General features: G+C 43.0%; 1 protein-coding gene across 1 annotated transcript; it reads right to left on the bottom strand.

The window, feature by feature from the left end:
- Nucleotides 1-1,497: 1,497 nt before the first annotated feature.
- Nucleotides 1,498-7,447, bottom strand: larp6 (La ribonucleoprotein domain family member 6). The gene is made up of 3 exons (XM_022744400.1): nt 6,874-7,447; nt 4,854-5,052; nt 1,498-3,875 (listed from the first exon to the last, which is right to left on the bottom strand). The coding sequence occupies exons 1-3, from the start codon at nt 7,116-7,118 to the stop codon at nt 2,778-2,780; spliced, it is 1,542 nt and encodes a 513-aa protein (XP_022600121.1). The 5' UTR covers nt 7,119-7,447; the 3' UTR covers nt 1,498-2,777.
- Nucleotides 7,448-12,015: the final 4,568 nt, after the last annotated feature.

Genomic DNA, 12,015 nt, shown 5'->3' with positions numbered 1-12,015 from the left:
TGCCCGACAGATTGTGTCCTTTCATTATGCTCACTCCTACAGGAGATAGCATCTCTAACAAAACAGAATGCTGCAACATGAATTTAAAAGTCTAACAACTCTGTGAGCATCCAACTGTGTGTTCCTTCCTCTCACACTTGGACGGTTGCTAAGGAGCATTTGATACTACCTGAGGACACGACACAAATTACAGTGCCTATAAAAAGTGTTCTAGGCTGTTGGACTTTTTGGTTTTGCTTGACTTTTTCACATTTTCTTCTCACAGTGATGCAATTCATTTGTTTTGACACCAATCAACAGAGGGTCATTTATAAGATCAATATGATCTAAATTATGAACAAATATAAAACAAAAAATAATTGATTGCATAAGTGTCCACCCCATTTGCTATGACATAAATCATCATTGCTGTTGCCAGTTGTTTCTAACAAGCACGTGATTACTTGAATGGAAATCACCTGTGTGTAATCAAGGAGTGACAAGACACATGCAGCTGTATGTGGGATATTCTGCAGCTGATGGTCATTTTATTGATAAAAGAACACTCCAGGCAATTTTGCAGCAAGGCTATTGAAAAGCACCAATCTATGGAAGATACTAGAAAATTTTCATGAGTGAATGTCCCTCACAGGTTGCCCCAAAAAAAAACTAAATGTGACCAGCCACCAAGCGGCCTATGGACACTAAAGGAGCCCCAGGTTTGCACGGCTGAGATCGACACACTGTGTGCAACAACTGTGTGACTGCTGTAGCTGACTCACATCTGTGTAAGTGCTTACCAGAAGGCATGTGAGACACTGACACAAAAACTTAAGACAGCCTTCCAAAAGTGAGCTTTTTGCCCATCCTACTAAGCTCAATGTTTTGAGGTGACTCAAACACTGCACTCAAGCAGAAACACACTATCCCCAGCAGCATGTCTGGTGAGGGCAGCATCATGCTGTGGGGATGCTTTTCTGCAGCAGGCCCTGGAAGGTTTGTGATAGGACATGTTAACCTGAAATGCTGCAAAAATACATACAGACCAACCTTCAAGGAAAACTTGCTGCGGTCTACAAGAGAACTGCAGGAGATGATTTATTTTTAGAAGCAAGACAAAAACCCCAAGCAAAGCCAGAGGAATGTCTTCAAAACAACAATAGTACAATCCAGTGGCCAATTCAGAATCCAAACCTCAATCCAATCGAGACTGTGGTGAGACTCGACAACTGCTGCTCACTCGCAGTCTCTATGCAACTTGACAGAGCTTGGAAAAGGGATGAATGGGGATGTCTGTTGACAAGGCTGTGATTGCCATCAAAAGGTGCTGCATTTTGACTTGAAGTGATGTGTAGGTTACTTATGCAACCAGTTATGTTGGGTGTTATATATTTGAGGTCAATCTGGATCATTTCAAGATATTTTTTAATGTTTTCCTGACTTAAAAAAAAAAAAAAAAAGCATAATTACACTGAACATGGTCAAATGAAACCATGAGAAAGTAAATTCATTTTTGGCATTACACATACAAACACAAGCAACTTGAATAAATTACTTATGCAACTGGTCTTTTCTACCATTTTATACATTTTCTGTTTCTCATACAGGGTTTGATATCGCTTTTAATCCATCAACTCTTATCCTCCCATCTGTGCAGTCAATTTTAAAAACACACCAGTGTGCCAATTCTGCTTTCCAAGTCTGAAATCATTTCCACAGTCTTGGCAAGGTAACAGTATCTCACTTAATCTTGCTTACATATTGGAATAAAAATAAGAATTGGACCACAGTTGTTTCAGACCATCATGACTACCTCAAAGTGTGTCACAAACAAAAAAAAGAAGTCAAGCCAATTGCAATTTTAGTGATTTATTTGTACAATAGGAATTGCACTGTACAAATTCCCAAGCTCAAGGCAAGAACATAAGAGCATCTATTCTGCCTGACCTGAACATCCCTCAAACCTCAATGTGAGCTTAGACTGATGGAAACATTTATGCCCAGAAAAAAAAATAAAATAAAAGCTAAAAAAATAAATAAAGCATCTACCTGCCGAAGAAATTAACATTTACAGGGCTAGAAGACACCCTTCCCAACTAAGTGTCAAAGCGTACAGAAAATACTGAAATTAAAAAGGCTAAATAAAAACTAAAAAACAAAAAAAACTAAATCAACATGTCCACATTTAACTGTCCAACCTTTATGGCAGTGGAGTGATTATGGCCTCAGTTTAAATAACATGTAAAAATGGAACTCACAGTAGACAAATACAGAAAGGCAGATGGTGATATCTCTATCGGGTCCATGTGCCTATGTAACTTACACCACTTACACATGTATACACCATCCACAGACAAATGTGAGCTTTTACACACAAGACAGAGGACACTTTTCAATTAAAAAAAAAAAAACAAAAAACAAAAACAAAAAACAAACAAACAAACAAAAAAAAATATATATAGGTGGATTTCCTTCTCCGACCCATGTAGAACAAGTTCAGACAGCAATGGAGGTGACATGGTGTATGTAAAGTTTTCTCTCAACTCAATATCAATTTACATTCACTCAAATTTCCATTAGTAAATCACTAATGTTACCATGGTAACTCAAAATGTCGTATAAAAATATAACAAAGACTGAAAACTGATGCACTCAACAAAAATTTATCTACACAGTCTCAAATATGGGGTGGGGGCTGAGCGACACGGCCAAGGACAGCTCAAAATTCCAATATCATTTTGGTTCTGGGGGGGATAAGGAATCGATCAATCATAGAATGCAAAAAGACGCTCCGCAGATCAAGTCTGAGTAGCAGCAGTCTTTCCCCTCTCACCAACAGTGACACAGTGAAAGCCGCGGGTTCCATCGGGACCCCTGGGCAGCCTCATTACGCCTGGCGGTAGGCCGTCAGCATTCTGGATCTTTCTACCCAGCATCGGGCTCCCGACCGGACTGCTCTCCTGAGATGCCACCTGCTTACGCCGCTGAACCCATGGACTCCCTGAAGGGGTAAGGCTACTGTCTGAGGAGTAGTCTGCCCAGCGGCGCCCAGGCTCAGGGCTCAGTCTGCCCTCACTGGCTAAGGGAGACTTGTGGGAATGAGGAGATTTGCGCTGAGGACAGGGGCTGCCACGGGGGCTGGACCAAGGGCTGTTACGTGGGGACATACCAGGACTCAGGTGATTGTTCTGGAAGCTGATGCCTGCAGTGGTGGGGCTGAGCTTGTTGCAGGATTGGGACTTTCTGGCCAGCCTAGGGGATGTAGGGTTGCTCTCAGTCTCTGAGGAGCTGCAGGCCGAGTCCTCCCCGTGGTACTGAAGCTCTCGTACTCTGCTGTTGAGCGAGCGACTCTTGCGCATCCCTCCCTCCTCGCGTGGTCGTTCTTTGGGTACCTTCTTCTTGGGCGGCTTGGTGCCAATCAGGACCACTTTCAACCCTAGCAAACTGGCCCCTCCATCCTCGCTCCCCACAGCTTCATTGGCTTTAACAGCAGCCTCCACCTCCTCAAACTCCACGATGGCACATTCCTCAGTGCCTAGTTGAGTGTAGCGGCCGCTCAGTCTCTTCAGGTCAGCCGGCAGATCCTTCCCAGGCTTCAGGACCCTGACAGAGGCGATGGCGCCATATGTTCCGAAAGCTTTCAGCAACAGCTTCATCAGCTGCTCCTGCTGAGTAGCTCCTCCCGCGCTCCCTCCATTATCCTTGGTGAGAGCCGCCAGCTCCGGCCACCTCTGCAAATCACTTAACAGCAGCATGCGGCTCGGCAGTGACTCGCTGGCAAAGACCGGTACTGCCGATTTACGCCGCACCTTACGCCCCTCATCGTTCAGCTCAAGTATCTTTGAGTGTCTCAGAGCATAAGCAGTAGTTCTCCAGTCTCGAGTCAAGTGTTTCACCTGCGAAGAGACGATACTTGTGTTACATGTGTGAGATACTAAGCGGTTAAGAAGTGCTATCTCATAACCAATAGGTCGCACATTTGATCGTTGTGTTAGCTTCTCCTTTTGATATTTTTAAAACCTCAATTTAAAAAAAAAAAAAAAAAAAAGGCTACACAATAAATGAATCCTGTCAGCATGATCAATCAGCAGTGTCTTCCTGTTAGTCATACCGCAATAACTGACCTGATGGCATTATACCCATTCAACAGACCCAAAACATCCTGCATTACTCAAGTCATCACTGTATAATTTCTCCTGTTTAAAATGCATCACCTCAGTGTTGCCAGACTCAAATTTGAATCCTTGCTTATATTAAAAATGTGTCCATGTGCACTCAGATCGGTTGTTGCATAAACAGATAAAAAAAACAAAAAAAAAAACAAAAAAAAAAAACAAAACAAAAAAAACAAAACACACAAGCCGACAAATGTGGTTGCATGAGGCTAAAGTAGCACCAGCTGTTGAGAATATGAAAATATCACTGCATCCACAACAACCAGTCATGTTGACACTGGAGACAGCCAGTCCATGATTTTTAGTTCTCACGAGCCTCTACATCATAGGGAACTACAAAAGACAAAGAGCTTGGAGCTTTATCCAGGGTCACATTTTAAAACCGCTTATTCCTCAGCCTTGCTTCAATGTCATGTGTACATTTTGGTCAGTGTTCAAAATATTGTGTATACTGGTTGTGGTTGGACACTATACACAGCTGACTATTATTACTATTGGCTCATAAAAAGCACATAATGTGCCACGAGGTGACAATTTAGCACCTAGTGCGTGTGCGCTATACTTAAGTTCATAATATCGAAGCCTTTGGGCGCAATTTTCTAGCCTTATTATCCAGACAGGGGATTCAGTATTTTATAATAATTAATATTATTAATATGATTTTGTGTTCCCAGACTATAATTTGGCAGCCATGGTTACCTTTTTGAATGAGGTGAGCAACTTGACGCTGACAAACCCCAGTTTGTTACGTCTGACATGTTTGAGCAGGAAGGCATCGTGCTCCAGGTTCTCATCGGACAGGTAGTGTTCGATCTGAGCCACCAGCTTCTGAATGAGCTCTGGATCTGGGGGCTGCCAGCTCTCCTCCTCCAGCTCTCCTCCACTGGTCCCGGCCCCGCTGCGTGTGGGAAGACAACATGCATCATGGTCAGCATACACTCTGCTGTAATGCACCACTTAAACAGCAGAATGTTTCACATCCCAAACTGCCAACATTACAACTGTTACAAATTTCACTTTCATTAATACAATAAGCCAGAGGCTTACAACAAGTTGTTGGCAGGAGTACATCCTCATCCTGCCATTTGTCTCTGAAACATGCTGGAGTGAAATGGACGGACTGTTTGCTTCCATCCTTCCAGATTTTCCCTGCAGCAGTTGACAAACTGACTCCATCCATAGTCACCAAGCCTCAGTGCCAGACCTCGAACCACAGTGTCCCACCAGTCCTGAAACTGCCAAGACCTCTACATCTGAAGGGCGCAGAGTCACAGGCTCTCTCTCCCACACAGAATATGGTGGCTTACCACATCACCTTCACACCATTTACAAAAACATAAAAAATATGGTACCAACACTGCATTGCTGAGGGGTTTTAAGGCACAGTTTTATCAGTCAGACACCTGGCGGGAGCTGTGAAGCAGCGCAGTCAGGTAGCCCTGCAGATTAGAGTGAGGGTCTGAATGAAATTTGTGGATGACTCATCACTTCCTCCAGCCTCCTCCCTATAGCACACCCTCATTCAACTGCTTTCCAGCCGGCTGACCGCACAGCTGGCACGGGCCCACAGCTTCCCCAGGACTTCAGATACAGACAACCACCAGCATTTAGAGGAGAATGCCATCACTGGCGTCATCACCACACTCAAATATGAGAATTAAAGAAAGCACACAAGAGATTTAGAGATACTGGAAAATTGGCTGTGATGAAGTTCACCTTCAAGCCACTATTAACTGGTGCACTGTTAAGTCTCAGGAGGAATGCTGCAGGAATATTCAGTGAAACAGTGGACAGCTGACAATCTGCCATTTCCTCTTTATCAATAATGGTTAATGATCTTAAAATAAATCCTTGTGCGAAAAACGTGCACAGGTGCTGCAGAAGCCCTCTGTGCCAGAGAACCGTTAAAAAGGTGTGACCTGCGAGCAAACTCAACGCTTTGGTATGGGAGAGAGTGCCATTTATTTTCTCCTCTAGCCTTCCTATCACTGACTCACTCTTTGCACACGTAGTCTGAGTAGGGAACTTATAGGCCAGAGGATAAAAATAGCAGGCCATGACGCAGGGGAATTAGATTAAAGTGAAGGTGCCATCCTTTATCTCTGTCCCAGGTGAATGGCTTTACAGCACTGATGCTGCCTACAGGTGGTTAGACACTTCCCTGCCATCCCACCCAGGAGATAATAATGATATCCCTCAAGTAGCCTATGTGTGTGGAGGATTTACACCTCCCCTTGTGAGCATCTTTTGTCCTCCTCTCACACTGTGCTGTTGTTTACTGTCTTTTGTTGTCAGAGTGTTAAGCTACACCTGCCTGGATTAAACTTGTGTTTGTACAGTAGCCCCTCTTTCTATACAAGTGGCATCCTTTCAGTGAAACTAAACAATGCCACTGTACCCACGCTGCTGCTCCTGTGCTGGCAGCTCACCAGCTGAAGTTACGAGCCAATACAGTATGAAATCCGCTGCAGAAATAGACTGGCAGGGCTACAGTAACCTTGACATGAACAGGAAAGGCTTTCTTCAAACCCACTGTACCCTGCTATTTTGGGAAGAGGCTTCACTTCTCATTTATTGAACAACATTTGACAAAATTATAAAAAGAAAACGGTTTTTGTGTAAGCAGTGTAAATGACTTGAAACTGTAGTTTACTAACCTTGTTGTTACTAAAACACCACTGGCGGTTAATTAAGACAATCAACTTCAAGTAAGTCAAACCTTGATTTGTCATATCTTCCGATTTCGTCCTCACTGCAGCTGCCGCCGAGGAAGTCAATAATGTTTGATGACACTTCCTCGGGTTCCTCGTCCTCCGCCGCTTGAATGGCCACTGTTATCGTCACCGTCCCCATCTCCTGCGAGTGCTGATCCACAGTGATTACCTCATCGATGCCCTGCTCCGCTGACGCATCTGAGGCGCACACCGGTGGGCTCGGACTGGGGATCCCCACAGAACCGCTCATGGTCCTCGAATAAGGCAAGGTGCTTCCACCCGCTCCCTTCCTCTCCTCGGTTGTAGCAGCAGCAGCAGCGCCTCCCTGGATGGTCTTAATCTTGCTCGACTCGAAGGCACAGACAGGATACGGGGTGCGTAAAGCTGCTCGACGCTGCTTCGGGCACCAGTGATGGCGGAGAAGGACCCAGGGGGCTCCGAAGACGCGCTCCACGGCTCGCCAGAGACCCCCGATCCAGATCCGACCCGGTGGAGGGCCCTGAGGAGCAGCGGGGCTTGTAGCAGCCAGCGAGACGCAGCCTGGACCTGGTGAGACCGACGGAGTGGAGCCTCCTTGTGCTTCTACTGCTGCTGCTGCTGCTGCTGCTGCTACTGCTGCTACTTCCTCATATGTAAGAGGCTTTCTGCCTTTGAAACGAGCTCTGGGATTGGGCCGCGGCAGCGTCTCTTCGCACTCATTCCCAACCCACAAGCAAAAGCTGACACAAAGCCAAGAGGGAGGTAAGAGGAAGGAGAGGCAGCGCATGAAGGCGTTCACCAAAGCGTGCATAGTTTCTCTTTTTTCACACACAGTGTTTCTGTGAGGACACGAATGGCCCGTTTACATGTGTCTAAGTAGAGAAACTAATTCACGTGTTCCTGGCTAAGTGGGAAATTGACGTGGCAGGGACGACCCCTTCTCTAACGCCGCTAATTGGATAATTGGCTTTCAGATCTGGTGGCAAGCGGGGGGGGGGAGTGGTGCATGTGCCTGAAAGAAGGAGGAAACACATGAATTAGTAGTCGGTGTCATGGAAGGCGAGCCAGGCTTTGCAAACCATTAGTAGCCTGCTTTACTAGAGCTTCAGATTAGGCAGTAATTATATGCACATATCCAAGATATTTATTCTCAGATTTGGTTCACAACTCTTGGCCCAGCATTTTGAAATTACTGAGGTCATGAGTCCATGAGTTCCTCAAACTTTTTTTTTTTTTTTTTTTTTTGTCATATCACAAGTTATATTGTCTGTAAATTTAGTGTTCCCACAAGGTGGTCTAAATAATTTTTTCAATTTTCAAAGCCTTGTTTCCAGGAATATAACTCTGGTGGAGAACTCATTTCCACAATCACTCGTTTCATTGATGTTGATTTGCAGCACTGGACCTTATGCAGGCGTTCGTCTGGGGGCAAATTACAGTCACCTGAATACTTCTCTGCAGGTTATTCGTCAAGTCCATTTTTGTTGCTAGCTGCTGGCCTCCATCCTAATAACCCTGTAAATCACCCACACCAATGCTGTCCACCGTTGCCAGCCCTGCATAAAATATCTTTACTCCTCCCCACTGGTAGGCCAGGCTCACAGCTGGTGGGCAGTCTGACTCATTCTCTGCACCACATGCCATACAGTGCTCCAGTTTGTGTACAATGGGAGACAATGTGTGAGAGAAAAGAGGGAGGAGAGGGGGTAAGGAGGAGTTTTACCAACAAATAATCTGAAGGCATTTAGTTTCTTATTGAGGACTTATTTTCTCAGAACAAGTGACAGAGTCTGTCAGCAGGGTCATTTAAACTGTTCCCAATGTAAATAAACATTTTTCTACAATCAACTCTCACTCATTATTCTGCTTTGCTTCGTTAAATTCACCAGCATTTCTGGAAACAAATCCAGAACCAACAGAATTAGGATTAAAGTTGGTGTGACACTGTCCAGGAAGCGACTGCAGGATGGCACTGTAAGCACCTGTGAGTGGTTGTTCTGAGCCACTTCCTCTTTTCAGGCAAATTGTCGCCCCGGTTTGGCATAAATATCCTCCCCCGTCCTCTGTCAACCATTTGTTTTTTCCATTCACAGTGTGTGCACAACATCAACAAACAGCTACTTTCAATATAACACAATACAATTCATCAGCACCACAAATTTCCCCTATAATCAACACGAGATGCTCACAAGATGAGCTTCATGAAGACAGGTTGTATAACAGGGCTGTTTTATTGAATTGGGTTAAATTTAACTAGGTGTACCTCAAGCTGAAATATCTCTTAATTGCCTCTTCAAGGATAACGTTGACGTTTGTGGTTTTGGGTGAAATTTCTGGTCACGGTTTGCCATTTACATCAGCGTGTTTAGCGTTGTCATTCATTGTGAGCATGATAGCATACTGATGTTAGCATTTAACTCAAGGCATTGCTTTGCCTAAATACAGCCTCAAAGATCTGCAAACCTGACTTCCAACTGGTAGCATGGGAATGGACTCACTTTGAAAAGAACTAGTTTAACATGACATCAGTATTTCTGAGGTCAGCAGAGGTCTTGAGTGCGAGGAACTCACCTGCCACCACTCCATAGAACCAAAGTAGCCTCTTGGATAAACAGCATATCCAGTTCCCTTTGAGGTAGCATGTATAGATGTAAGATAGAAAGACTGCCATTGTAAAAGCTTGTCTAACCACTTGCGTAGTTGCAGTAATTGTCGTTAAAGTGGTTGTGGCTAACAACAAGGAAATTTGCTGACATGTGGCCCACATTGTGAAGATTCTACATGATATTTTAACAATTTAAATTTTTGCATACTGAACGTCACTTAAACCAGTAATTGTTTTTTTTTCTTTCACAGAAGTCCCTCTCTCTTTGTCTTTGCAAAGCTTGAATTTGTACGATGTGAGCTGGCAGATGAAGGAGGCCTTGGCAGCCCATCTGCTTCCCCACTCCTGTCTGTTTCTATGTTTGAGGAATATTGCAGAAATGGGGGATGGTTGGTTGTAACCCTGTGAGAAAATGTTTGCAACCCCCATCTCTTGCAGCCAACACTACAAATTGTGTTTGGGGATGTGAATTTGCAATTATCATACATTTTGACTAAAGAGAGATCTTGCATTAATATTATAAAGTCAAGTACATTTCTTTCTTTTATTTTGTGCTGAATGTTACACTGAAAACAGTGCTGCAACCATGCTGCTTTCTCCCAGCTTTAATCACTCTTACGCACAGAGTGTGTCATGGATAATGAGTTAAAGCTTGAACTCATTAACCCGTCGTTGTCAAGTAATCTTTTTTTCCCTCTGACTGTGACGGGGCAGAAATCTTTCCTGTGGATAAACAAAAACAAAAATGCTCTCATAAATGGATTGACTGACAGGAAAATCCGGAGTGTGCTCTCTCTCTCACAAACACACACACAGACACCCTACCAGATGGCAGAAAGCAGCAGATCTACAGTATGTACATCATCTATCATCATAATTACACTTTCAAATTTTCTAACATGATGATATTTTTACAAATGGTGTCCCTATTCCCACATCTACATGTCCTCTGCCAGTCAACGCTACGGTCATGCTGTGCTGCTGCCAACAAATCAGTACTGCTGCCACATTTACACCATGTTCATTTTTGCATTTTTACTATAAAAAACCCAGTGTCTGTTCTTTCAACAACAGTACAACATTACAACAGTATCATTTTTTGTTTTGTTGTATGTCAGACTAAAGGTGTATTTTACTGGTCCACGTTACCAATTTTTAAGAATAAATGACATTGATCTCATTTCCACTCCTGCATGTATTCATCTCTGTGACAGATCCTTGATACCGCTGGGTCTAATCTACTAAGAAAAAATATATTGTAATGTGGTAAATGAAATGAGAAGCAAACATTTATTTATAGTGATGGCTTAAAAGGACAGATGATCTTTCTAAATGGTGAGAATACTTTAAGTAGGATGAAATAATGAAGAAATGCACACCATAGACTAAAGCAGGGACACATAAGATACAGATAAAATACGACATATCCAGAAATAACACCATTTATTGCCTCTTTGTCTGTGTTTCTTCTGGGAAGCAAAGCTACATGGACTTATAGATCTATACACAACTGGAATTTACATTGTACTTTTTCAATGTGGCCTGTCACACAAATGGTTGATGATCACCTCCCATATGTGGCTATGCTTTGCTTCATGAATAGATTATGACAGGCAGTGTGTGGGATGTCCCTTTGATGAATCTGGACTTGTGTTCTCTGAGCAACTGCTTATTACTGCCAGAGTAAAAGGGCTGAAAATACACTACACAATCTGTTAGATCACACTTGGTGTTCTGTGGTGTTACTGACTGAGATTGAATGTCACCTGGGTTTTATTGTAAATAGAGCAATGAAAGATCACCAACCTGTGGAAAAAGACAGAGTCCAAAATGTTACTTATTGACAACATGCCAAAGAATTCATCAAATCTAATGAATCTAATGAATTCCACAAAACAAAGCCCAGAGAATGTGAGAATGGTCTATTTCTTTTAATGTAAGGTCATTAATTCATAGTACACATAGTGTGTAATCCATGATGACCACACTGAAGATTATTGGTCTGCAGTCTAACATCTATGGAGATCTTCAGATTAATCTACATTTAAATGCACCAAGAAATTTAGTCCGGGTACATTGAAGGGATATAGAGAACAAGAGGCTAATGACAGGTATGAGTCAGCAAAAAAATAAACTGATATCTGATGCAAGTGACTCACTGCCATGGCTTACTGACACACCTATCTGGAAGAGCACCATCATTAGTGATATTTGTTGCACCTGTACCTTTTCCTGTAATGACAAGATGTCCTCTGTGAAAAGTAAAGTCTGTAATCATAATGTTCTTGTGGTCATTATCACAGCATTCTCTTTCCACAGTGTTATATCAGTTTTATCTGGAATACAAAACAGATGCAGAGAACAAGCCCTCACAGGTGCAGGCACAAGTAATTTTCTTTTGAAAATGTTTTGTTTTAATTATGTTTAGAATGATGATGGAAAAAGACCATGCAATACTCTGCTATTATGTGTAATTTGCACTTGACCTTTTTAAGCCAGAGTAATTTTAAGTGTAATGTAAAATGACAGCAAGACTTATAAACATGGTCTGCTTAACCTGACA

Source organism: Seriola dumerili, unplaced genomic scaffold (assembly GCF_002260705.1).
Source record: "Seriola dumerili isolate Sdu_G_001 unplaced genomic scaffold, Sdu_1.0 BDQW01000003.1, whole genome shotgun sequence".
NCBI lineage: Eukaryota > Metazoa > Chordata > Actinopteri > Carangiformes > Carangidae > Seriola > Seriola dumerili.
Note: the sequence above shows the minus strand (reverse complement) of the source record. Positions and strands in the feature narration are given on the sequence as shown.

Coding starts and splice junctions, on each gene's coding strand:
- larp6 (XM_022744400.1), bottom strand. CDS start 7,118: ATGAGCGGTTCTGTGGGGATCCCCAGTCCGAGCCCACCGGTGTGCGCC. Junction 5,053..6,873: donor GGAAGATATGACAAATCAAG/GTTTGACTTACT, acceptor TCCCACACGCAG/CGGGGCCGGGACCAGTGGAG. Junction 3,876..4,853: donor TGCTCACCTCATTCAAAAAG/GTAACCATGGCT, acceptor GTCTCTTCGCAG/GTGAAACACTTGACTCGAGA.